This window comes from Accipiter gentilis, chromosome 3 (assembly GCF_929443795.1).
Source record: "Accipiter gentilis chromosome 3, bAccGen1.1, whole genome shotgun sequence".
Lineage (NCBI taxonomy): Eukaryota > Metazoa > Chordata > Aves > Accipitriformes > Accipitridae > Astur > Astur gentilis.
Window position 1 is genome coordinate 3,751,102 of NC_064882.1, and position 27,106 is coordinate 3,778,207.

The window sequence follows — 27,106 nt, forward strand, 5'->3', positions numbered from 1 at the left end:
GGAGGATGGCATGGAACAACAAACTAGCGTCCTTTCATCCATCGCTCCAGCACCCCACTCAAGGAGGCTAGGTGCCAAACAAGTAGGAAAGGAGTTTTGCAGCAAGGCTCAATTTCGCCCAGAGGTGTTTAGGTCCTTCACTAACAGAAGAGTAATGCTGATATTACCTCTGTGGTGGTTCATTATTTTGGAGATTTTTTTTCTCATATTGATTCTTTGACTTACTGAACAGATCTTTAAGATTATGTGATTCCCAGAAGTACTGGATGTGGAGTGCCGCTGCCTTTATCTGTTGGAGGTGCTTTATGCACTGAACTACTTCTGGTGGATTTGGCTAAACTAATTGTATTTCTAATGGAAGACTTAGTCTGGGGAGAGGAATCAAATCTGGCAGTAGTCAGCTTTCTATGCTAGCCTGTAAAAAATCTTCTAGACTATGTTTTTTCTTATTTCTTAAGTCCAGATAATAAATCTGGTTGTTTTTTCTTTAAACCTTGATTCATTAAAGAAGGGTTCCTGCTCTGTGCTTCGTGGAGTGTTGGAAAGGAATCCTCAAATGTGGCTTCATGGGAAGCATAAGAGGTATCTCTGCTGGTGAGGAGAGGTGGATCCTGTTGAGAAGAAGGCATAGAGCCAAAAAATTGACTAGACAAACAGTCCCTGCCCTCCTGGATTAGTTCTGCTCCTTGTTCTACTGCATGTCCTTAGCTACATGGCGTCACATGAGGTATGTGCATATTGTCCTACAGATGAAGCAATTTATTGAATGCGTCTGGGACAATTAGTAAAAAATGTATTCGGGAGCACATGGTCTGTCCAGGCTTCTTGCCCTCATATGTGTTCTGAGACGCATAAGACGCTGTGATAATAAATATGGTGTTGGGGAGTGTGGTAGCTACCTTACTCCCTTGAGTTGCACTATCCTGCAGCTAACAGCTAAACTAATGCTCCACATTTACACAACAGAGTGCTCACATGGCTTATGGTAGATCAGATGTCTATGCAGGTCAGCAGAGATTAAAAGCAGCATCTGATACACAGGTGCTATCCACATGCTGCTGAAGAGCATGTCTGTATCCTGGATGAGGATTCCAGACGGGCTCCGATTTCACATTGAAGAATTTCCCAGTGCACAAGCATCATGCGTTTTCATGGTGCAACTTACACTTCCCCAGTTATGGTTTGTGTTTTGGGGTAGCACTCTCCTTAGATGTGGTTGGAGTATCTTAGTTATTTCGTGTATGCTGCCTGTGGCCCTCATTTATTTGGGGAAACGGCAGTGTTCAGGAGTGGTATACTTCACATATAATGGAAGCTTTGATGGTGTCTCATCCTATTAATTGCTGTAACACTTCTCCATGTGATCAGCAATTTAAGGCTCTACAGGGCAATCTTACTGATACTAGGCTGGAGGTCCTGGAGCAAGATAGGAGTGGCAAAAAAATTTCTGCACGCTGTTGGTGCTAACTTTCTTCTTCCTGCACTGGAAAGAAGTTGAGACAGAGGTATGGGGTGACAACCCTCCCACAGCTCTTTCAGTGACTTAGAATATAAATACATGTTATGGAGTCACTGTGAAGATTTGGTGCACGAGTCAAACCCTCTGCTATTGCAGAGGTACAAAGACATGAAGGGGAGATACTTGGTGAGCTCAAGTCTGCTGCGGAAGTGAGCTTGAGGCAAGTGGAGTGCTGTGATGTGGGACTGTTGGCTCATTTCTGTTGGCTTGTTGAAATGGAATCTGAAAATAGCATAGCTACCAAATCGGAAAGACCTTGCCTAAAAGAGGTAAAGAGCTTTCAGTTCAGATGAGAAGCAGATGTATGTACTTGAGATGCAGATATAAGAAATGGAATAGAAAACCCATTAAGAACTCCTTGAAATTAAAAATAATCTCATAGCTAGTGGCAGCAAGGAAAAAATCTAAATCTAATGCTGTACATTTACTGTAGGAGCATGTGCAGCTTGAAAGACTTTTGTTTCTGAAATTGTCAAAATATGATTTCATGTCCATCTACAAATTGGAATATGTAGCTCTTCTTTGATAAAAATAAACCAACCCCTATGTAGGAATAGGGAGGCCAGCAGTAGAATGTATCTTTTGAATTAGGGTAAGTTGCATAAAATTTGAGTGGAATTTTGTATGGGCAGAATTTAGTTTGGCATTGAATAAAGTTCAGGAAATCTTACATCTTTCCTGCTTTGGTAACTGTTAGAAGTATTGTTTCTTAATACTTACTTAATGCTTAAAGGTATTATATATGAAGCAGTACCTCATGTTGAACAGTTGCCTATTAGACTTTCCTCTAAATAGGTAGTTGTAAGTCACAACCTGTGCTGTAGTAGTGAAGTTATACTTGGATAAAATAGGAAGATAATTATATATTCAGAAAACTGCTTCAGCTGCAGTGGATTCTCTGACATAAATCAGCTTTGATTTTAATATATAGGCTTTTAATGCATAGGCCATACTAGAGATAAAAATATGAAAACGAAAGAAGGGCTGGATTTGCTTTATCCATTTTTTCAGGTTAACCTTGATCTGAAAATATTTGTGAGGAAACCGTCCTCCTTGCTCTAGAATACCTGCTGTTCTCTGAGTCAGACTCATCATAATTGCCATGTATCATTATATTCTTTAGCAGTATAAATTTCTGTTGGATAATAATTCAAGTGATATCAGCAATATGTGGCAGCATCTGCAGAAAGTGTTGCAGAGGACAGATCAATAAAATGATGTAACAAATGCTGTACACAAGAAAGAAAATTAATAGGATCATATTTTTGTATCTCTATCAAAACCTGAAAACTTTTGCTGCATAACTACATGGTCAGATATGATTTTTTTACAGTGAGCTTTTTTCTCTTTTACTGTACTTAAATGTGTATTTCTTAAAACTCATGTAGCAATTCCTTTTTAAGCATGAGGAGAGAATAATTCAAACAGAAGAATATAGAAGTCCAAAAAGAAGCAATAAAAGTCTTTGAGGCAAAATGCCTTTTTTTTTTTTAAAAAAAAAAAGCTTTTCTGATTAAGCTGCTTTTAGTCATTTTGAATGGATGTCAGATTTTCAGACTTTATACTTTTTTTTTTTAAGGTAAGCCATTTTCAGGAAAAATGAAAAAATATTTATTAGTCTCAAAGTGCATATGTAGTTGTAGCATAAACTTCAATTCTTAGAAACACTGAAACACTTCATCACTGTGACCCTGACTGAGCGTAATGCTTAAACATGCATAATTTTAAGGCATGGGTATTAAACTCATTGAAATCCATCATACATGGCTATTAGAAGTGCTTTATGTCTCTTTCAGACAGAGAGAGACTTGAAAGAATTACTGACATTTCACATGGTTTCAAGTAGAGCAGTAAGGATAACTTTTCTATTTAAAATGCATGGATACCTTTAGCTAGAAAATGTTGAAAAAGCAGTATGGTTACTGTGACAAATTTGTGACTTTATTCTCTCTATTTCTACAACCTACCCTTTAACATGCTCAGGAGAAAGGCAAGGAAGCCCCTGAGGAAAATCAGAAGTCATAGGTTCTGTCCTGAGACATTGCCTTTTGCATTTATAGGTTGTTAAAGGATACTTTTGCTAGAGATGCTGTAATGCTGCTCAGCCCTCACTGTAAACTGTGTCTTTGTTCATTCTAATTTTATATTAAAATTATGAAAAATTAGGCTTTATAAATTATATAATCATCTTTGTGATATTCCGAAGAGGATATTGAACATTATTATAATCAAACTCTTACTGACTGAAGACCAGGGAAGGTCTGAACGTAACAGGATGCCAGGTTCTTAAACATGTGATAGGTTAAATAGCTTTAGGTATATTTATAAAATTGTGGAACTGCAATTTATTGAAGCAATTTCCTTACTTAATCTCAGAATCAATTAACTATTTTATTTTGGTTTTAGAGGCACATAAAGATTTAGCTTCACATATCCAAGAAGCAACTTTCTTTAAGTAAAAGGTGATTTGAAAAATTAACTCTTTAGGAAAAGTCAATATAGGTATATATGGCATATGGGTATATATTTTGGATTTAAGATAAAAAATTCCGTGCAAACCATAATCCATTCAAACCATAGTAGAAATAAAAAAACCCAAACAACCCACCCCCTGCAACCTAAGAAGGAAATGGTGGGGTAGGCATAATGGGGTGAATACAGAACAAAGTAGTGTTACTGTGTTTTGTATAGATGCGTAGTGCTGCTTCATCTTGAATGTTCTGCACAATTCTAGTCATACCATATCAAAAAAATAGACTTGGAAATGATTCAGAGAAGGGTAACAAGAAAGGTATGGAGTGGCTTTGTAGACAGAAGTAAGTCAGTGAAGACTCTTACTTCCAGATATGTCTGAGGGATGTTATATTTGGGATGTGGTCTGCAGTATAGAGATGAACAAGAACTGATTTATTGTTTGGTTGGTTTGAGGCCAACTTGAGAATGTGTAATTTATACAAGCACCACTTCTATGTTCTTCCTTAAGCATAATGCAGGATGCTTTGCCTTAGAAGGAATTTTGGTCTCACTCAGGATTACTGCTTTTTTGTTCTAATAGCTTTATGTTCTAGTTATTCTAACTTTTCACCATTTTAATAATAAACATATTGTCTGAATAGGCTCATTGTGGGTGAATGTTACTGATTTAGTAGAACTGGAAAGAGAATCTACCACTTTGATGTTTTTTGAAGAATTGAAAGTTTTGCCAATGTGGTCTGATTCATGGAACAGCATTGCATGAAAGCTGCCTCAAACCTGTTCAGAGCGCTACTCTAGGAGTAACATCTCCATAGTTGCTATTAGGAGGGATATTATTGGAAAACACTATCATAATTGTAATTTCTGCTTATCTCTTGCATGATTTAAACCAAAAATTTTATATTCTCTGTATTTATTTACTTTCAAAAGATAGTAATTAAAAAGGGAAATAACATATGCTGATTCATAGGTTGTTAATCTGTGCAGCATCAGAGTGAAGGAAAGTATAAGTATTGGTACAGAGCTATGGTTCTATTGTGCACTTCCAGATTCTGCTCATTTCTTTCTTCCTCTCTCAAAGCATGCTTTCCTATAACAACATTTTCACTAATAAACATTGTCAGTGAAATATGATTTAGGCTGCAACCACTTTTTCTCCCCCTTTGAGGTAAAACTGTTGAACTATTAAAACCCAAAGAGTGTTTTATCTCTGTAAAGATGTGCTTGATGCTTGATCATTTTTACATTGTGATTGTGTGGCTTTGACAACTGTATGAGACTCGTATTCTCCCGGTAGTTCAATTTTTTATGAATGGAGGTTTCTTTACGGTGGTCTTGGGGATCTTCTAGCAAGTGGAATGGAACTGCTGGATGTGACAATACACCCACTGCAGTTTGTGAACCTTAATGTATGCAGACATTAAAATGTTGGGTACAGTCTTTTTGTTTTGTTCTAGAGAATAACAAGTTAAATTAAGACATAATAATAAATAATTCTAGTCATTTTTCTGCTACACCTATTATCTGAGGTGTGCAGATCAGTTTATTTACATCTTAGCTATGAATTTGTAATTTATTATTAAATTTCTTAAAATCTTGAAAGCAGTTTGTTTAATTGAAGTTTTTCCTTCTTGAAATTGTAGCCTAATACAGCTGATGACATAATTAGGAGGATATTTTATGTTTAGGAAGATGTTTTGTAGAAAATAGAGCTGGTTAGACTTTATTTAATATCAGATCTTACTGACACAGTTGAAAACTACATAGCAGAATATATATTTTTCTAAAATTCACATGTCATTCTTTAAAATGTAGTTATATTTCAGTGATGATGACTTTGGAGCTTTGGTTTTGAAAAATCATTAATGGAAAATGTAATTAAGTTTTTTAACATATTAGAACTTAAGGTACAGGAATGTTAGAAACATTACCTATATAAGTACTGTGAGAAATACTTGTTCTTTTTTAAATGCTAGTAAGTAACATTGTTTGAATAGCATTTTTACTTAATGAGTGCAAATGGCCTCTGAATTACACTGTTTTATTCTATATGAGTAATTTGTCCCATTATGATGACTGTAATGTTTTTCTCATTTGTTTTTTACTGCTTGCCTTTTCTAGGAAGTAGAGGTTGGTATACATCTTCTGTCTTTCATGATTCTGTGAGTTTTTCTAGTATACATTGATTCCTTATGTTTTACTAAATATAGGTTGTTTCTCCCTCTCCAGGATGATTATTTTCGTACATGGAGTCCGGGTAAACCATTTGATCAAGGTAAGATTCTGCTACTAGTTATTTGTATGGGACAAAAGTTAAGTATTTATACTTGTACTCCTGTTCCAGAATACCTACAGGATTCTGTGAATTTGTGTCAGTTTGTCCCTCTTCACATGATTGATTTGTTTAAATCCCCCCTTTAGGGCCAGAAATTCAGCCTAATCATCATTTTATATCTGTGATTTTGCAAACTTTTATTGATTAGAGACAGAGACAGGAGCATTAGGAATGTCCAAAGTAGCTTAAACTTTACCTCGTATAAACAAGTTCATGGGGTTTGGGAGGTTTTGTTTTGTTTTGTTTTATTTATTTAAGTACTGTTGTGTTTCAGTAGGATATTTAAAGAAAAACAGGCATGCAATCTGATATTTGTCTTCTGCAGTTAAAAAAATTCATTAAAATGTTGAAAGTCTCTTCATATCTGGCTGATAAAAGAAGATCTAGAAAAACAGTTTTGGAAGTCTCTGTCATGTTCAAGTGATCTGTCTTGAGGCAAAACACAGATGGATCTTTGAGAATGCTACAGTACAATTTCAGCCTTAGAATAATTTGAGCAAACACAGCAAATTTTCACATTAAACATTCCCTCCTCAGGCACTGGAACTTAATATTTACTGTCGATATAATCCACTTCATGTATGTTGTTTAAAAGTGTATGACTAGCATTGTGAAACTACTGAGAATCTTGATACTTTTTTTTTGTGACTTGCTACAAGGAGTGCTTCAGAGACCTTGTCTTTTCTGATAATACCAATGGCACAAATGCAATGAAGAAACAATGTAGCAGCTTGTACACAAGAGACTGAGATAAAAATATGTTGCAAAATAATATTTATTCTATTTAAAGAACTCTCCATAATGGATACTGACTTTTAAGGAAGATTTATAATGAATTGTATTTTATTACAACCACATCTGTTAGAGATGGACTGTACACCATGTTCTATGCCTTTGTCACTTTAATTCAGGATTACTGTAGTAAGCCTGGGAAAGGGAATGCCTTAATTTCTTAAATGAATGCACCTGGCTTGTTTTGTCAGGCTGTAGGAGAGAGGAGTAGAGGGAGGGGAAAAAAGTCACATATATGTTATCACTTCTCTGTGAACTGTGGGTATTTTCTTCTGGTTTGGTGGGAATTTGTAAATGTTAATTTAGATTCATGACCTGAATATTTCAGAACCTGCCAATTTCACAGACCATGCGTCTCTCCTTATTATATACCATTATATACCAGTGCATCTAGGAAAAAGTACTTGACTTCAGTCTTCTGACTCCTCAGAGAAGAAGATTCATTTCTTTTAGTGAAGTACCTCATCTAAGAAGCAGGCTTATCACTTCACTAGAAAGTCTATTTAGTCTATTCCTTTTCTTCTTTGGTTTTTTATAGAGGGACATGGTCTGCAAATATGTTTTTAGTACAAGAACTGGAATAGGTTATACTTTACTTATTATTGGCAAAATCTTTCATCAGCAGACTTTGAATTAAATACACTGTAAATTTTGCTCTTTTTTTTTTTATTGCATACTTGATAAGTTTGGGGTTTTTTTGTTGTGTGGTTTGGTTGTTTGTTTGGTTTTGTTTTTTGTTTTTTGTTTTTTTTTTTTTCCCAATAGGCTCTTTGTTTTTTGGAAGATACACTGAAATACTATTTTTTCCACCAGATTTACACTTTTGCACGTTCTGGCTTGTTCTGTTACTCTGAGTTCTTTGGGGATCCTAATGCTGATGTTTGTAGACTACTTTTCTGAATTTACAAACGATACAACTAAGAAAACATGTTAAGGTTATCTGTCCTTCCTTGTTTGCAAAATACATTTTGTATTGGGTAGTGAATATTTTAAAAGCATGCCTACAGAGTTCAACTTTCTATTTTCATATCCTTGTTAACAGAAAATTAATGTTGAAGAGTGAAATGCATTTGCTGAGTAGTTTTATCTACATTTTACTGTGTAACTTAACTGAAAAACAAATAATGCTAGTTGGGAACACTTCTTAATAATAAAAGGTACACTGAATTTTTATTATTAAAAAAATATTTCCAGTGTCTTAATTCGTCAGTCTATCATTTAAAGAATATCAGGTGTTTTTACCTGCCAGTGCACTGCTTTTCAGTTTTCCTGCAAGAACTGCTACAGTCTTTGTATTTAATTTAGCAATGATACTGAATTGAGCTGTATGTCAAAAGATTTACAGTTTCTCAAGAATTAGATGTTTTCTAGACTGTGATTGACATACAGATATTCTTTATTAATCAGAAACTTGCATGCTATTGTTGGTTTTGTTTTTTTTGGTTGGGTTTGTTTGTTTTTTTTTGAAGGTCTGTAAATAACATTACTGACTAGATCTGGGTGATATACTAAATGATAGAAAAAGGTTTCCCAGTCATTATCTTGGTCTCCGTGTTGGCAGAACTGGCTTCCTCTTACTTTTGGGAAATGATTTTTTGAAGCGTAGCAAAATATTCCTGAGAGTAAAATGTAACTACGGAAGTACCATGTATTTGTTCATCATTCAGGTCTCTCTCATCACATGGGAAAAGTGATCACGGGTGATATTCTGTGGGAAGAGCCATTCATACTTTAAAAGTGTGTCAGCCTTCCAAATCTCAGTTCCTTAGGAGTGAATGTAATGTTCATGATTTACTGAAGAAATCAGGTCTTTTATGATTCCCTGTGTTTGCCAGTAAAAGACATACAGCAATGACAATCTCAGCACGGTTTTTTTTTTTTCTCATATTATTTAATGAGATGGAAAAAAGTGAGACATGATAGACTATAAAAACTAAGTTTTAGGTGTACATTCTGATAGTGTCTGTAATTGTTATTCCAGGGCTGTGCCATAAGCACTGCACCAGCACCATTCCACTCCAGTTGTTTACCACTTCACTACTAAGTTTAAAACAAGTAAGGTTTAACTATTAATTAGCTTTTTCACCTCAGTAACCATACATGTAGACTTTTAATCTTTTTTTTTTCCTTTTTTTTCTTTTACCAAAGTGAACTCTTCAAAACAATAAATGGGGACATCATGAATGACTGACTGTGGAGCCTTGTGATCTGCTGGGGCTTGCTGCAAGCCAAGCAATCTGTGTTAGAGAATCTTTACGATTGTTTCCCATTCAGTCTTCTGTTATTGTCATTCTGGTTTGTGCAGCAGCTATGCTCCGATGTGAAAGCATACCATAAAAAGTGTTCTCCCAAATGAAAACATGAAACTTCTAAGTGGAGGACAAATTTTTAAAATGTAGAGATAAATTTGCAGCGAGAGATTAAAATTCCTCACTAAAGATGATGTTTAAACATGAGCAGTAACAACTTCCATGTCTGTTGTCTTAAAGTTTGTAATAATACTGCTGAAGATAAAGGCAGATAAGTTCTTTGAGGACAGAAATAAATAATATCCTTAATTTATCTCTATCAGTGTTTTATTTTATTTGTTTTATCAATATTTGGCTTTTCAGAAACTTTCCCATAAATCTGTGAAAGTATGGAATAAGCAAGGCATCTTTTTGGCATTAAAAGATCTGAAGTCCAGGTCTACAATACAGGATATTTTTTTTTCTATTTACTGTGAAAACAATGGATTATAGGAATAACTAGTGCTTTTACAGAAATATTTTTTTCTTTGCTGTTTCAAATCATAGCAACTTTACATGATGAAATTACAAATAGATATTTGGAAGTTTTAAAATCTATATATGAACAAAATATGAAGATCTTTAAACTGCATAAACCCCAGCTGGCTACGTGTAATAGGAATGGTGGTGGAATATTCGGCTTTGTGTCTGTGTTTTCCAATGACAACTAACAATTTGAAAAATACTCAATCTCTGTTACATCCCGTTGTCTTTTAAGCTGTGGTGTAGGTACCTGATACACATGTGACTCCTTGTCCATAGTAGTCAGACAAATGGGTTCTCATTATTTACATTTACTTTGTGTATCCATACGCTGCTCGAAATCAACAATATATGGGGACGTTTTCAAGTTATTTTTAGCCAAGACCTGTATTAATTTGCAGGTAGTATTTTTGAGGAACCAGTACTTGCTATATAGGCATATCATTGAGGTCTACATGTAGTTATTATTTTCCTAAGATTTATATGACTATTAAAGCCTTTTCTAAGATTTTCATAGATTTACTGTATATGGATAATATATATTTTTTTTCAAAGTGCATCCTTAATCTGAACCCAAATCTTACTGCTAATATTTTGTTGTAATATTTGGAAAGTCTCTGTTGTTGAAGGAATCAATAGTTGTGCATATTATAATAAAATGAGTGTCTTAATAGTGTCTTAATTCACTCTTCTAGACTTTGGTGTATTTGAAAAGCATTCTTATGTTAATATGATTAAGTATGTCAAAATTGCTCAGGTAGACATATCTGTGTAATTCCTTTGGCATTAATGTTTAGAGAATGATTATATGGAAATACATGTCTAAGCATTCCAGGAAGTTAGCCCTTACTGTGAAAATATATAGTGATATTTACTCCTGGGCTGCAAAATCTTAAGCTATTTTAAAAGATGGAAGAATATTATGGCTTGCATTGCAATCCACCAATGCTGTTCCTTAAAGCAACATCTGACATTTGTCCAAAGAGTACTTGTCCTCTCATTGAACTCTCATTTGCTTATATATGTATAAGACAGAAAAATGTATTTAAATGTTTTGACTGTATATGATATATATACACACACATAAATGTTTATGTATTTCTATAAATATCACAATGTAAATTCTTAATAAATGATATGTGGGGCAGGTATTATTGTTGGAAAAAATCTGAATGTTCTATTAATTGTATTTAGTTACTGCTGAAAAGCAGGTTTTGTCCTTTCAGTGGTTTAAGAAACAAGCAATTAGGATGTTTTGTGTTCTGGACTATTTCAAGTTGAATATTTTAGTAGCTTTAATTTATGTTTCATCAATGTTTTCTCAAATTAGAAGAAAAACCCCTAACAAACAACAATACTTGCTAACATGTTTTCTTCACATACCACTTTTAAATCAGATAAAAATATAGAGGATACTTTTGGTACATTTTATTTTTAGACTATAGATGGTAGCAGAGCTTGGAGGGTGTAGCTATTGAATGAAATCGCATACACAAAAACATTGGCATAATTTTATAAAGCAGAAAGGATGTTTTCCTTTGCTCAATAGAAATACGTTGGAGGAACAGTGGAATATTTTCACGTAATGGAAAAAATATGAAATGACATTTCCATGGAGGATGAACACCCTGAAGGTATAATTGGTTTGTAGATACATTTGTAACATTTCTTGTAGACCATTCCACTGAATTATTTTTGGCTTTTATAGTATTAGGTATATTAGATGTCTGTTTACAGCAGAAATATTGTAGATACCATTTTACAGCAAAAATAGATTTTGAAACAATTGAAAACACTTATGTTTTAGTTGAGTCTTTGCCTTCTAGCTCTTTATGTTTCATTTACCTAGTTCTGTAATAATTTGGGTAACTAAGGATATACAAATACATGCAAACACATCTCTAATTTGTGAATACATTTCTGTACTGCAAACCGAAACCATTTAGAGTCATACTCAATAAAATCATTTGATTCACTCATTTGCCAGACCTAGGAAGTCGTAAGGAAGTTTAATAAAGATACGTTAGTTGAAGATTGTGAAAACAGTCATGTAGATTTAACTTTGCTACATTTGATATGTGTACTCATAATCTAGTTTTTATAGCAAAACTATTGATGTTTTTAAACTAGAAATATATGTCCATCACTTCCAAGATAAATTGCAGTACTTTGCATTTAAAATGTATTGCATATCACTTTAAATATAGTTTAGTCTTAATAGTAAATAAGCATGAAATATTTATAACAGCTTTTCACTTCTTTTTGAAATTCATAGCGTCCTCCTACAAAGATACCATTTCTTTATCTGAGCCAACATTTTAACCTGGTGAACAGTTTCCAGCTTCAGGTATTTAGGTATGTTTAGGAATCCTGTTCACTGAGAAAATACACCAAATCCTGTGTTAAACAGATTCCCACTGCTTTTTACTACTTTCTGCGAGCCCTTGCCTGAAAAGATCTTTCATAGATGTCTGAGGAGGGCTTTAATGGTGCTTTTTCTTCATTATCTGATGTTGTGCTTTAGTGGTTCTTTTATTGTATCTCTTTTTATAAACTTCTCTACTGTGGTAACACCACAGAAGTGCCTTGCCCTGTAAGGTTCACACTCTTGGCTCCTAACTCAGGTTCACTGGCTAGTACACATCTGCTTTTCCACTTGTGGATCTCAAGTTGTTTCAGTATTTATTTCTGTAGAATCATTGGATGGATTCTAAATTCTTACAGCTATTTTAAGAAAGGCTGTATAAAGGATTTTTAGTGAGGCCAAACCCAGCCCATAAGAAGAGATTTTGCTTGCCATCAGTAGCAGTTAAACCCCTTGTTCCTGCTCCTCTGCCACTCTTGCTTTATGTCCTGATGTTAGGTCTGTAGAGTCACCAACTCTTGATTTGTCATAAAATAAATTTAAAAGTTTATTTTTTGTTTATTTGTTTTTAACCTGGCTAAATCATGGATTTAGGTAGCCATTCAGACCCACAAACACTTATGTCAGAAAAGTGGAAATACGGCACAGGGCTGTAGTGACTGGTATAGGTAGAGCACCAGACCTTAATCTGGCAGCATGCTGAGCAAAGGGTATGTGGAACTGTTTCTTTGCATTTCCCAAGCCTCCTAAAGTTTAGTCCTGCAAATCTCTTCATTTTTGAAGTCCTCCTACTTCTGTCTACTGTGCTGCAATGTCCCAGCTAACGGTCTTGAGTCATGGCTGTCACTGGTCGCTGATGACTGTGTGCCTGAAAATGTTCTGGAGTGTACTAGGGCTGCTGCTTCTTCACAGGCTCACTTAATGGCCTAATGAACTTTCTTATGTTTGCCATGGGAATTTAATAAGAAAGCTTATAAAATAGCTAATAGAGGTAGTTATTAAGAATATGAAATCTGAAATCACACATTATTGTTTTGTGGTGAGGGAAAAGATAGCTTAATAAATCCCTTTAAAAAAAACAACCAAAGAATGTAAAGGAGAAAAAAGGCTGTACATAGTTTTCCTTCAACTTGAATAGAAGAATGACACTTCTTAAACCATGTTTTAAATGTTAGAAGTTTCCTTTTTGACTCATTTTTATTGAACCTCTTCATATTTAAAAACCTGTTTTCTTATTTAAGTTGTTGTCGTGGTTTAAGCCCAGCTGGCAACAAAGCACCATGAGGCTGCTCGCTCATTCCTCCCCTGCCCTGGGATGGGAAGGAGAAGATGTGAGGAAGAGTTCGTGGGTTGAGATGAGGACTGGGAGGGATCACTCAGCGCTTATGGTCACGGGCAAAAGACAGACTCAAGGTGGGGGAAAAAACCAAAATCAATTTAATTTACTACCAATCAAATCAAAACAAGGATAATGAGGTGTAAAACCAAACCTTAGAACACCTTCCCCCCACCCTTCCCTCTTCCCTGCTGAACTCCGCTCCTGGTTCTCTCTACCTCCTCCCCCCAGCGGTGCAGGGGGACAGGGAATGGGGGTTGGGGTCAGTTCATCACACCTTGTCTCTGCTGCTCCTTCCTCCTCAGGGGGAGGTCTCCTCACTCTTCCCCTGCTCCACCATGGGTCCTTCCCACTGGCAGCATTCTTTCATGAACTTCCCTGGCACAAGTCCCTTCTGCGGGCCGTAGTCCTTCAGGCACAGCGCGGGCTTTCCCATGGAGTCATGGCCATCTCGGGGGGCATCCCCCTGCTCCGGCGTGGGCTCCTCTTTCCCCGGACTGCAGGTGGGCATCTGCTCCCCCGCTCCCCTCCATGGGCTGCAAGGGGGGGACACAGCCTGCCGTCTCACCGGGGCTGCAGGGACATCCCCTCCTTCCTCACTGACCTTGGTGTCTGCAGAGGGGTTCCTCTCACGTTCCAATCCCCCCACTCACTGCAGGTTCCCCTTCCTAAATCTGTTCTCCCAGAGGCGCTACCACCATCGCTGATGGGCTCGGCCTTGTCCAGAGGTGGGTCCCACTGGGAGCGGGAGGAGCTTCTACCAGCTTCTCACAGGAGCCGGCCCTGCAGCCCCTCCTGCGCTATCAAAAAACCCTGTCACACAACCTCAAAACATTTGTCATCTTAAGTAAGGTGTTTCTCGTCTGTTTCTCTAATCCTGTTTATCTCTGGTTGACGTTACACATAACTGTCTACTAATTTTTAATTACAGTGTGTAAAGAACATATATCCCAGGACAAATAAGTTGCGTGTAAAACTCCTGTTGGTAACCTCGGCATTGTTCTTATATTTAATGGACAGGATTGTGAGAGAACAATAGGATTTTGGAATTATGCCTGAAGTTCTTGGGTAGTTAACAGAAATTCTTTTATTATTAATCATCTATGAAACTCTAAGAAACCGTTTGACCTCACATGTCAGAATCTGCGTGGCCAGCAGTAAATGACACCAATTTTATTATTTGGACCTTGAATATATTAGTTTTGAGAATCAGACAGACTAACAAGCGGATCCAGAATTTACATTTTTAGGATTCCTTCCCCCCACCCCGAGAGACTATTTTGAGTCCTTTAAATAATAATAGAAAAGAAAGGAAGCATATACTTCTGGAACATTTACTCTGCTTTTATATGCTACGTTATAATCAATTAAATATATTCAGGCTTTGTTTTTTAATTAGTTAGGTCTCATTTTTAAATGAGACTTTCTCCCTGTAAGTCATGTCTAAACCACAGGTTTTAAACTAACATTTTATTCATAAAAATGTGTCATGGATGGAAGGAAATGGATTGCCTCATGTATTGAAACATATGCTGTGACATGGGTACGTACAACCTAATGTCAAAACAGGACTTACCCAAAACTGTAAAAAATATCTGTAGGTCAGATAAAATGTGAATATTTGTACTATAAAAAATATTTGTGGTATTAATAAACCCAGGTTGTTAGGAAAATGCTCACTGGTTCTCATTAGACACTTCTCTGTATTTATCTGCTACTATAAAAAAACCAAGTCTAAGCTTTCAAATTGTGATATTGAGTCAAGTTGCCTTTTGGAGAGAAAGGCCAGGTTTGGCTGTGGAATGCCCTGTCTGAAGTATTGCATGCTTTGCTGCTCTGCAGTAACCTCATTTGACTTCTTATCTCCAGTGTTCCTTCCAAGCTACTCTCCACTCCATCCTGGAATACACAACTTCTTCCTTTCCTGTGCTATGCTAGGTGTTGATAGCTATGAGTCAGAACACAAGTGCATACTTAAAAGTGACTGAAATTGTAGATTTCTTTATTACAAGCTAGTAATTGCAGAACACCTGTAGTTCTGTCTGTATTTCCAAACTACAGGGTTCTCTCAATCTGGAGACCAGAAGTGTTTCATGCAAACATGAATCTAGTGATTCAAGAGAAACCCTGGAACGTTACAAAGTGAATTTTTAATGGAGTAGGTCCAATTTCTTTATAATTTTACAGAAGATAAATTCTTACATTTTGGGTTTTCTTTTTTTTTTTTTTTTTTTAAGTCCACTTAAATCTACTTGTAACTTCGACAGGTTTGGTATATTTGTAGTTGTTAGCTTGTAACATTGAAATATCTTAAAATACTAGAAAACTGAAGCATTTGAGGTTTGCCTTTAATTTCAGTATTTTAAGCTCTAAGAACTTTTCATAGATAGTTTGTCTGAGCCAGGATGTATACAAAAGCTAAACCGACTCAAAAATAGATGTGTTCTGTATATTGTCATACAAGATGTGATTTCACTTTTTGTGACTTCTTTACAGAAAGTATTTTATGTAGAGATCTTATTCAGTTTTATCACAAGTACGTTTCCTGATTATTTTTGTTATGCTAGGTTCTTCAAAATACATATATGTATGTATATACACACATATTACTGATGTACTAGATACTTTATATGAATAACCCACTGCATTCTGTTTTAGTTGGATTAAAAAATTTAAAAGCTGGACTGGATTGCAGTAAAAAAAACCCTCTGGTTAAAATGCCCTCTTTAACATAAAAATATGTAATTAAATACAGAAGTTCACCAGTTCTCCAAAGACACTGGAATACTTAAAATACATCTTATAGCATGTTGTTTTGCAAGAGTTAATCATCTTGGCGTGTGAGATAATAGCTGGGAGAAGTTTCAGGAAGATGCCTTTCTGCTGTTAGAGGTATGCAGATGTTTCTTTTCCCAGATTGAGTTGGACAACCCAGAAGTCAGTTCTGACACAGCCAGCATGTCTCTAAATTATGATTTAGTGTATTTAGGAAAAGATAATTGTGAACTTTCACATAGTCTTAAGGTGTTATTTCTTTCTGCCAAGTGAAGGAAGTGGACATTGTGATGTATAAAAAAGTGCTTCGCTAAAGCTACTGAAATCTTAAAGGATGCCAGACAAGTATGCACATGTATTTCTACTAGTCATAGCTGTTCTGGACATTTTTGCAAAATACTTGAGAATTTCTTATTATCCATAGAAACTGGATATAATTGTCTTAATTTTGTTGTCAGTTACACCAGTCTGAGTCCAAAGTAACTCTGTTCTTTGGCAGTTTAAATAAATAGTATTTTTTCTGAATTTGCACAGATAAAAGTAAGGGTGGCGTTTGACTTCTACTTCGTGGACTTTCTCATTTACATCAACTTGTGAGCTATGGGTAAGCTATGCTCTTGTAAACTTTAAAGGAATACCCAAAAGAGAGAACACAAAATTATGGGAATGTTTTTGAAGCAAAGCTCACCGATATTTGTGACGGGGAGAACTTCTTATAATTTAGAAATTACAAAATTATTACTGCTAACCATTGAAAAAAGAAAAAAATGCAGTCACTTCAGGCTGTGAGCCTGGGCAAAGATTGTCAAAGGTAACTACTGACTTTGAGGTGCCTTACATCTTGAGGGCCAAAAGAGTGTGGGGTTTGGTTTGTTTTGATTTTGTTTTAGTTTTATTTTCGCTGGGGGTCCTTTTGTTTTGTTTTTTAAAGGGTGCTACTAATCATAGGAGTAGACTGCTCAAATGTCTTTTGAAAGTCTGAAGGTAAGCACTCAATGTTTGAGAAATCTGGAGTCAGTAATTGCTCTTAAAATCTCGATAGGAAAGGTTTTTTTTATTTCATATTTCCCCCACTCACCCAGCCATACTCACACCCTTTCCCGAAACCCAAGTACATAAGTAGGATTAAGTATAACGTTTGTTCAGGTAGAAACTCTTGTTAGGAAAACCACAGACTGTGGTAGTATAATATCTGTTAATTTCTAAAGATTTCAAATGAGAGTTTAATAGCAAAGATATCAAAACATTTAATAGGCATTAGTATATGAAGAGTTGCAACACCCGTTTCACAGATGAGAAATCTAATGCACTCTGGCTACCGCGATGCTGAAAGATGATGGAGTGCATTGGTGGATGTTGCTAAGCACATGGTTTGAATTTGAGATGAAGTGTGTAGGCCAGAAATGCGGAACTTGGGCAAAAAGTTCTTCCACGAGATTGCATTTTTGATGATTTTTGAGATTTAGAAAATAGAAATTTAGAATTAAATTAGGAGGTCCTTAAATTACATATTGGTTATTTGGCAATCAGCAGTGAACAGTTCTGTTTAAAAAAACCCAAGTGGGACACAGATGCTTACTAGCTGTTTTACACACATTTAGTCATGCAGGTACATGCACCCACACGGATATATTTTTATGATATAAATTATCTGTCCTAGCTGTTCATCTTGGAATCTGCCCACTTGAAAAACTTGCTTACCCCTCATATCACATTTTTGAGGTTGCTGAGGGTAAAGTTTCTCAGCTGGAGACTGCAACGGAAAAGAAGCTGTTGGTGGAATACGTCCTGTGCAGTTTCTCTTCTCCAGGACACAAATATCTGCTTTTCTGTGAGCGAGAATGAGGGGGGATGGGAGGGGTGGGTTAGGACATATAAATAATGCTTAACGCTTCTGCACGAGTGACTAAGAAGTGTGTGGCTCAATGAAGATGATAGTTTTAAAGGGACTGGATAAAGAATGAGTGACGTATTTTGAAATTGCGGAAAAGAGATCAAGCTTTAGTGAGTTTGTTCCAGAGGAAGAATAGACTGCCACCTTTTATTTTTTTGAGCAATTATTTTAACTTACATTAACAGTACCCAGAATAGCAGTTACCATGTTATGAATAAGTATAAATGCATTTTTATGAACATTTTTTTTAAACTTTAATTGCAGCAATGAGCAAAAGGGAAGTATGGCAGTACATTATTTTATTTGTCAAATGGTTCTAACTCAGTATTAGATGTTTCTTTGCTTATCAGAACTTCATCTAGCGTAACTGCAACCATTGCAGGGCAACTTGACACTAAGTGCTAATGTACCAGAGCTTAGTAATATAAAATGCTAGGAACAGCGACGCATCTGAACAGAAGCCTGATAAGAGGCTTTACACAATTGACCCTGGTTCATCAGTATGGAGGCTTCTGAGCGCTTGTGAGAATAGGTATTTCTTTGGTAGAAGCAACCTCCACGCACACAGCCACCTTAGTTGTTGAAGCATTTGCTCACAAGTTAGAAGCCAGACTTGTAGAGATCCCATAACATTCAGGGGTTTGAGTCTAAACTCCTAACTACTTGGTTGGCCACCTACAGGAAAACCTTCTCTCTGTCCTTCTTGCTGAAGTTGTAGATTCATGTGGCCAGATGAAAGAAATACACAGGAAGATTCCTCTAGTGAACGTCCAGCTGTAGCTACCCATTCTGCTTTTCATGTTATATAGTGAATCTTTAATGGCAAATACAGTCCCTGGGAGAAGCAACAAAAATTTGAGATTCTTCTTTTTCAGAACATCCCCGTCAGGTTACTGAGGTAGGCTATTTCTTGTTTATTCTGTCATTTTTATTCATGATTCTCAGATTGTTAGCTGCACAATGATTCGTCTTCTTGTTGAAGTTAAAAGGTGTTTATTCTCAGTAGGTGTGTTGCATAGCAAGACAGGGATGTCTTGCTATGAATCCACAGCCGTGTGGATTCAAACCAGATATGGCTGAGGAGGGCCTATATGCACAGATGCAAATTTTGGATGCCAATCACTGTACAATTTAGGCAAAAAATAACCACTATCACTATTAACTGTTATGAAACATTTATCTGTATTCCACCTTAGCTGACAATATCAACCGAGTGTTTATGTGCTCTGCCTTGCTGTCCTCCCTACTGCTTCTGGAAATTGTGGTGCTGGGATTCTGCTTATCTCTCTAGACCCAGAACACTTTCTCAGTGAGAAATTCTGCTTCAGGAGGCGAGAAATCACCATCTTTCAAAATGGAGAAGTAAAGACACTGATGGTGTTTAGGTATCTTCAGGAATTGTGTTATTTATCAAAGTAGGTGATACGGGTCGTTCCATTCTAGGTGTCTGTCTGCCTAGGGTTGTAACCTAGGCATTTGACCTAATTATTAATATTTTTGTTAACACTTTAAGGTAATTTATATTTTTCTCCCCCCATTGTCAAACCTGAAAACTTTGTAGGCAAAGAAGTTGGACCTGCCTTTTAAACTAGAGGAATTAAACAACTCATGGGATACTCAAAACATAGCTTACTTTTTGGTAAGTGTAGTAAAGCAAAATGTCTAGCTGGTTCTTACTTTGCCCATCAGAAATGAACCACAAACTTTGGAGGAGGGAAATAGAATTTAAGTCTGAAAACTTGGTCCCTAACCTTTTTTTCCCCTTTTATTTTACTGAGAATGGAAAACTAGGAATGTGTCCGAATGCATTCAGCAGATTGTGAAATAATAGTAGTTTACTGTGGTTTCTGCCACAGAGCTCCTATTAAGAGGATTCCAATGTTATGTCTTGTTAATCTTGATTTCATATTATATTCCCAATAAAAATGTTCTGGCTAATGTCAGTCTCCGGGAGTGCTAGCTGTAAATTAATTTACAGAATAGATGATGGGAAGCTTTGCTGAATTGCTATTCCAAATTTGAATTATAAATAAATAGATCCATTAGTAATAATGGAATCAATTTTTTGAATATTAATTGCTTCCTTAGCATGTGAGAATAACAAATCCATATCCATCTATAAAAATCACCAGGTGATCCTTTCTGTTCCGTAATTTTTCAGCAGAGAGCGAATTGGTTTTCATTTACAATGTAAGTTCTTAGAGAAATAGTAGATGTTACAAAGCATTTTATACTTTTGTAATACTTTTTGTGACAATGATATTTTTCTGCTGGTTGAAATTTAATTAACACAACATTTGATATTACTTTAGGCAGTTAGATGGACAAATGTAGGCATAGAGGCAAATAACCTACAGCAAGCACATTTTTTTGAATATTAGGAGCTAAATGAAGCTTGATATAATCAAGTTAATAAAGCTAAGATCAGACCTGTGTCTTTAGAAGGTGGTTGTATCTGACTTTCTAGGAAGTCAGCTGATAGATTATAGCCACTAACAAATTATTTCTGGCAAGGCTTAAATAAACATACTGCTTACATCTAGAGTCTCCTCACCATAGTGGAAACCATCACCTATCTTTAATGACAATACCATTGTGCTGGACAATCTAAATTTCCACTTCAATTATGGAAAATAAAGGCCTCTAGCTTTCATAATTACAAAGATATTTTAGTAAATGTGAATTCGATAAAAACTCAGTTTTATGTCTGTTTCATGTTGAAGAAAATAGCTCTGAGGGATACATAAATGGCTCCATAGTGGGATTTTGACACTTTTGATATTTTTGGTGTGAACATCGTACTGTTTCATAGCTGCTTATTTTAGCAGAAATGGGAAGAAATATGTGGTGTTGTCAGTGCAAGTCTGCATACTGAGTGAGCTGGGGTAAAGCAGGCATGTTTTGTCAGGGTTTTCTAGAAGATGCAGTGAAGAATTAAGACTGAATGCCATGTATTTCCTGAGTTTACTGAGTTATATGCTTAGATGAAATCAATGGTACTTTTCCTGGAATAAATTTATGGATTTTTATAGTAGTTTTAAGATATTTAGGATGACTTCATGTAGAGACTGGACATAGTCAGATATGTCCCTGCATTGTAAGGGGAGTCCAGTTCTTCCCCAGCATGAAAAACTTCAGACTATGGTTTTGGAAAATGTTTTTCTTGCGGTTTCGCCTTCATTTTCCATGAAAATTGTCCATTTGTCTGTTCCAAGTATGAAGTAAAACAGGTTTAAAAAAAAGGCCAGCCATTTCCATGCTTTCATAAATATCTGATATTTTTTTTTTTAGTCCTTTCAAAGCTGGGAAAATGACTAATGCAATCCAAAAGTTTACCGTTTTTGTAAAGCAGGTTTAAAATTAAAAATTTAAGATTGTGCTTCATAGGATAAACTACAACATGTGATATTGAAAGAAAAAAGAGAAAGACTTGCAGTGCTTTTCACAGTTTATAGCAACATTTTTTTCTGTATTTTATCTAGCTTCCTAAGCTACAGTGTCAGTCCAGGCAGACATTGACTCTTCAGGTAGTTGACCTTTTCACATTCAAAAAATCCGTATCTTTACGTCCGTGATTTATTTGGTCTCTCCCTCTTGCTGTTGTAAGATACTGCAACATTTCAAAAAATGTGTCTGAGGACGTACATTCTACTGTGACTTCTGCATCACTACAACTGGTTCAGTAACTAAGAAATTTTTGTCAAAAAGTATTGAAAAAAGTGAGGCACCCATGGCTCTACTGGCTTACTGGCTCTGTACTTGCTCTGCTTGTGTAGTAGCCCCTGTACTAACAGAGTCTCATAGCCGTGCATGCTGTATAAGGACTGTATGCCACACCTGAAGTCATCAAGAGTTTCATGCAGGGCATGATAACCACTGAGTCAGCAAATACTGGAAGATTACATTGGTACTGTAAGGTTTAGATATACTCTAGAACTGTGTGTGTCCCCTGGCTTCCAGTCCAAGTGGTATATGTAAACCTTTGGTAGGAGAGGGCCCAGCGTAGCCCAGGAAATGGTTGACTTTGAAAATGTCCAAACCAGTTCTCTCAGACTGTCCTGTTGACTGTTCACTGTAAAGAAGTACCTCTGAGAAGTTACTGAACTCACTGGTATATTCTTCAATGTCTAATTGGTAGAGATCGTGTCAAAAATCCCTTACTCTGCAGCTGGACAGAGCTGCCAAGACAAAGTCTTATGTCTTAAATACACAGGTGTGTGCACACAAACACAAGTTTTGTTCAGTACTTCAGTTTGGTTTATAAAACAAACCCTGATCCTAAAAGAAACAGCCCATCAACCCCAACTTCTCTGTTCTATAGCAAATGAAAAAACCAATGTCCATATGCACAGAATGCGTTATCAGTTAACCACATTTATGGATAAGTCTTTGCTTTTTGTAAGCTGTTAGATTTTCTTCAAAGAAAATTCTTAAGAGGAGAAAAACGGACGGAACACAGCTGAGTCGGATATCAACACGGGGCCAGGAAGGGGTTGCCTTGCAGATATTGTGTTGTCTTGCACAACTGATTTCTAGCATTAGGTTCTCACCAATGAACGCCTATCGTTACCTTTCATTTAAAAGGCGCAATTTGTGAATGGGTGCTGCAAAAAAATGTGTTTTTTAACAGAGAATTCTAAACAATCTGGTTTATCTTTGGTGGAAGAAGCCTGTTAAATACATAAGGAGCCTAATGGAGCATCAGGACTCAATGCAGTTCTTAGAGTCTCTTTTTCTTCCCAACGTTTTCTTTCTGACAGTGCTGTCTAAATCCAGCATTTCTTTTTGTCATCACTTATGTGTTCAAAGCCATTTTCTAATTTGATTTCCTACTTAGATCTCTTGGAGTTCCATTGATTTTTATGGAATCCTCAACTCTGGCCCCTGGCATTCTTTTCTAGGGGTAAAGTCATTCTGATTCCAGCAATAAACTAGATGTCTTCCCCAGTGTGATACCCATCTTTATTTTGTCATAACGGCAAAGTCTGATAGTTATAATTTCTTGGTTGTAAAGTTGAGTTCTTCCTGTAACATTGCCAAAAAGATCTGTTATGGCTTGCTAAAGTTTGATGGAGTTGCCAAAACACACCTTCAGAATCCCAAGAACTTGGGAAAAGAAAGAACTATTTCAATAGGAATGGAAAATTACATGATCTCCTCCATTCACTGCTTTTCCTGAAACATGTTTCCTACTTGATACTGAGTTCAGCACCCTTACATTATTCCAGATTTCCCTTGCTCAAGTATTTTTATTCCATTAACCTATGCAGTTTTGCAAAACAGTTATCTGAAAATATGCCAATATCATATTCCGGTGTTGCTACCTTAGTTTCTCCATCAGGGAACATTCTGGGAAGAGGTACTTGGACCAGTACATTAAATGATAATTTGTTCATGCTTACTAGGGACTGACAGTACATTGTGCTTGACTTTAAGCAGAGAAAGTATTTGACGTGGATTCTAAAATCTAAAGTATAATGGAGGAGGATACTGAATAAGCTCTTGTTAATTTTGACTCAACTGTTATCCTAGTTCAGTCATTTTTTGCTGCATTTGCTTCCCACTTGTTTAGAGTTGTAATCAGACTTAGTCTGCATGACTCATTGTGGTTTTATGGCTGGTTTGCTGTAGAAATGAAAATACCTGGAAGAGGAATGCATCTTTGCACGTCTTACGCTGTAATTAACAATATACTTGTTTCCGTCTGCATTGAATTATTATTATATTAATGATTCCATCACTTTTTAGCTTTGTTGATTATATGATGTATATATTTTGCACAGCTGGATATATTGTTAGGAAGAAAATGAAACTGAGAAAGTTGCTGCTTAGAATATTAAGTGATTCTTAGCACCAGAGTCATGTGTCAAAACTGCAACTAATGATCAGCCTGGTTCTTGTTTCCTGGGTACACAGTTAGTTAGCCCTATGTTAGTATCATCTGGCAGCTCAAATAGAGTTGTGGTTAAAAGTTTACTTTTGATCATGAAAACCAGAAGAAACATAAATTTCTTTTCAGAAAATACATAACCAACTACATATTTTATAACCAAATGTGAAAAATGGGGAAATAGTATTTCTGAAATATAACTGAAGACTGGACAGTAATACACTAAAGTGAAGATGAACATGGGAAAACTGAATTATAGTTGTTCATAGCTTTCTTGCTTGATTTTGTGATTTAGGATTTTCAGTAGCGTCTCTTTAAGCTAGGCTTTGGTGTTTAACTTTTTAGGCTGGGTTGTTTGTTTTTTTTGGAGGGATGTTAAACTTTAAAAAAAAAAAAAGGGGGGGGGGGGGGGAGAGATACCTATAGGAATACAAAAACTAATTTTGGAATATTTAGATCTACCTGAAAGACACCATGGAGATCAGAGAAGGGAAAAGTTGATTTTTTTTCTTGTGAGAGCATAAATTGGCAGAAACTTTTCTGTATTGTCATGTAGGCATGGTTACTCAAGAAATATGCTATAGAAATTTAATAATAAGTAACAAACAGGATTATTTGGCCCTTCTAGTATTATAGCCATAAGTTAGTATTTGTAGTTCGAAGTGTGGTTCAAAAATGAGTATGGATTAATGACTAAAGGACCAGCTACAAAAAAACCCCACAAAGCAGAAATAAGAGACCTAGAATATCGCAAGTAGAATTTTTATTTAAGGACAGTCATGCAAATAGCTCGCCTGCATATTTTAGTATACTTTTTCTTTTACTAAAATCTCATCTGAGTTATAATTTCTCAGTAAATATCTCATCTGAGTTATAATTTCTTAGTAAATTCAGACAGTGTCATTATTTACTGCTTAATGTTGAGTTGGAAGAACCCAACTGTGTCTTAGTAAGCAGGAAAGGGAAACTTTCAAGGTAGAAATACTAGTATTTCAGGATTACAGTGAGAAAGTGGCAATTGTTTAAAGAATGTGGTAGTGAGTACTTTCTTAGCTATATAACAGCAGAATTTAGCGAATGGATGCTTTTTCTCTTCTCTGGGTTAATTTCCTGATGGACCAGCACATCACCATTTATATCTTAGTGAATTATTACTGTGCAATGTAGCTTAGTAGGTGTTATTATTTCATAGTAGGAATGACAAGAAATGGATTGAGTAGAAATACTAATTTTTTTATTAGCATGCTGGCTTACAGCTTTTAAAAAGATCTTGTATGTGGGAGATGTGGCAGCCAACATCTGAATGAACAACTGTTCCAAACTCCTGATCAAATGTTCTTTGCATTTCTGACTTCTTTTTCGTTACTTTTTGGCTTACGGTTTTATTGTGATTTCAGAAATGTGGTGGCTTCTGAGCTATAAAAATCACAAACCTATTTCTGTTTAGAAGTGACATGACTGAAATGGAGAACTGTAGGTAACAGAATCCAATTCAAAATTGTTTTCTTTGGGAATTTGGTACTCTGAATGACATGCAAGTATGCAAACTTCTTAAAAGTCCTAAGCAAATTCTAATATTAAAAAAGTGTTTTCAGCTACGGTAGAAACCAGTAGCCGTTGATTACCTGCATCACAAATGTTGACCGAGAGAGTTGGATAGGTTACTTAGTATTTTTATAAATAAAAAACAGTGCTATTGTATGAGAAGATACAGAAGTATCCAAGTTTCGTGAAGATCCGTTTTCCTTGGTAAGGAATTTTGCATTATCATTGAATGTGCTGCATTTTATCCTGGTGACAACCAGTGCCTTTCAGTCCAGTGTGCTGTACAAGCAGCAGGCCAACCCCCCTCCACATACTTGCTGGGTTTTATGTGTGGTGTGTTTCTTTTTGTAATTGCATGTTTCTAGATAATTGTTAACAATTTTCTAAAATTATTTTTAGCTTTAGATCCGGCTAAAGATCCATGTTTAAAGATGAAATGTAGTCGCCATAAGGTCTGTGTTGCACAGGATCAACAAACTGCTGTTTGCATTAGTCACCGAAGGCTTACGCACAGGTAAATAATTTAAAAGTTAATCCTATAGACTTTTTTAATAGTGTTCATGACTGACTGTAAACCATAAATACACTATAATTAGTTTAGTTATTTAATAACATCTGAGCAGAGGAGTGGATTTTAGAAGTAATTATGTATGCATAATTTGATTAGAATGTTTAATATTTGTTTTTTTTGATAGGCTGGTAAACTAGAGGGTGTACATAGTTAAATACCGCAAGACGCTGATAAAAATATATTTACAGAAATACCTACTGTGCTAGTACCAAGTGAATATAATGATTATGATAATGTCCTGCTGCTGTACTTTACTTTGACTTCATCACTTCATATAAGAAGCTAGGGAACTCAAAACTACCTGTTAAAGTGTAGGTAATGGGCTGTTACTGTGTAAGGGTTTTGGGGTTTTTTCCTTCTTTTTTTTCCCTCTTCTATGCATTCTAATTTTCTTTGCCTTCTGGAATGGTTAAATATAAGGAACAAATATATGACAAAGTTATTCTGGAATCCAAATGTAGGTGACACTTATTCTTACCTTTTTTTGGGAGAACAGTTCCAGATGCTCTGTTTATGTAGGTCTTAAAAGTGGCAAAATGTTAATGTACTTCTGTAGCTTTATCTGGGGCAGAAAGTGAGTATGGCCTGAACCATACACTTAGCTGAGTCATGAGATCATTGTTTTCTGAGGAGATGGAGTCAAATTGCATTTTTTACTTGGGATTGTTCTTTTTTTTTTATTTTTTTTGCACTTTATTGTGGGAAACAGAGCATAGTAGAAAGGCTAAACTTCAGTAGCTTGATTGAAATATGTGTGTGTTAAAGTGCTTTGCTCAGTAGGGGCTGAAAAGAGCTAAGAAAAATAAGAGACTTTCTTGTCAGATGTAAGAGGATCATT

General features: G+C 35.8%; 1 protein-coding gene across 1 annotated transcript in view; it reads left to right on the forward strand.

Moving 5' to 3' along the window:
* SPOCK3 (SPARC (osteonectin), cwcv and kazal like domains proteoglycan 3) overlaps window positions 1-27,106 on the forward strand; it is a 221,862-nt gene that overhangs the window by 70,744 nt on the left and 124,012 nt on the right. The window contains exons 3-4 of the mRNA XM_049833886.1: window positions 6,224-6,269; window positions 26,097-26,211. Coding sequence (XP_049689843.1) covers window positions 6,224-6,269; window positions 26,097-26,211 — 161 coding nt within the window. The remainder of the gene's footprint in view (window positions 1-6,223; window positions 6,270-26,096; window positions 26,212-27,106) is intronic.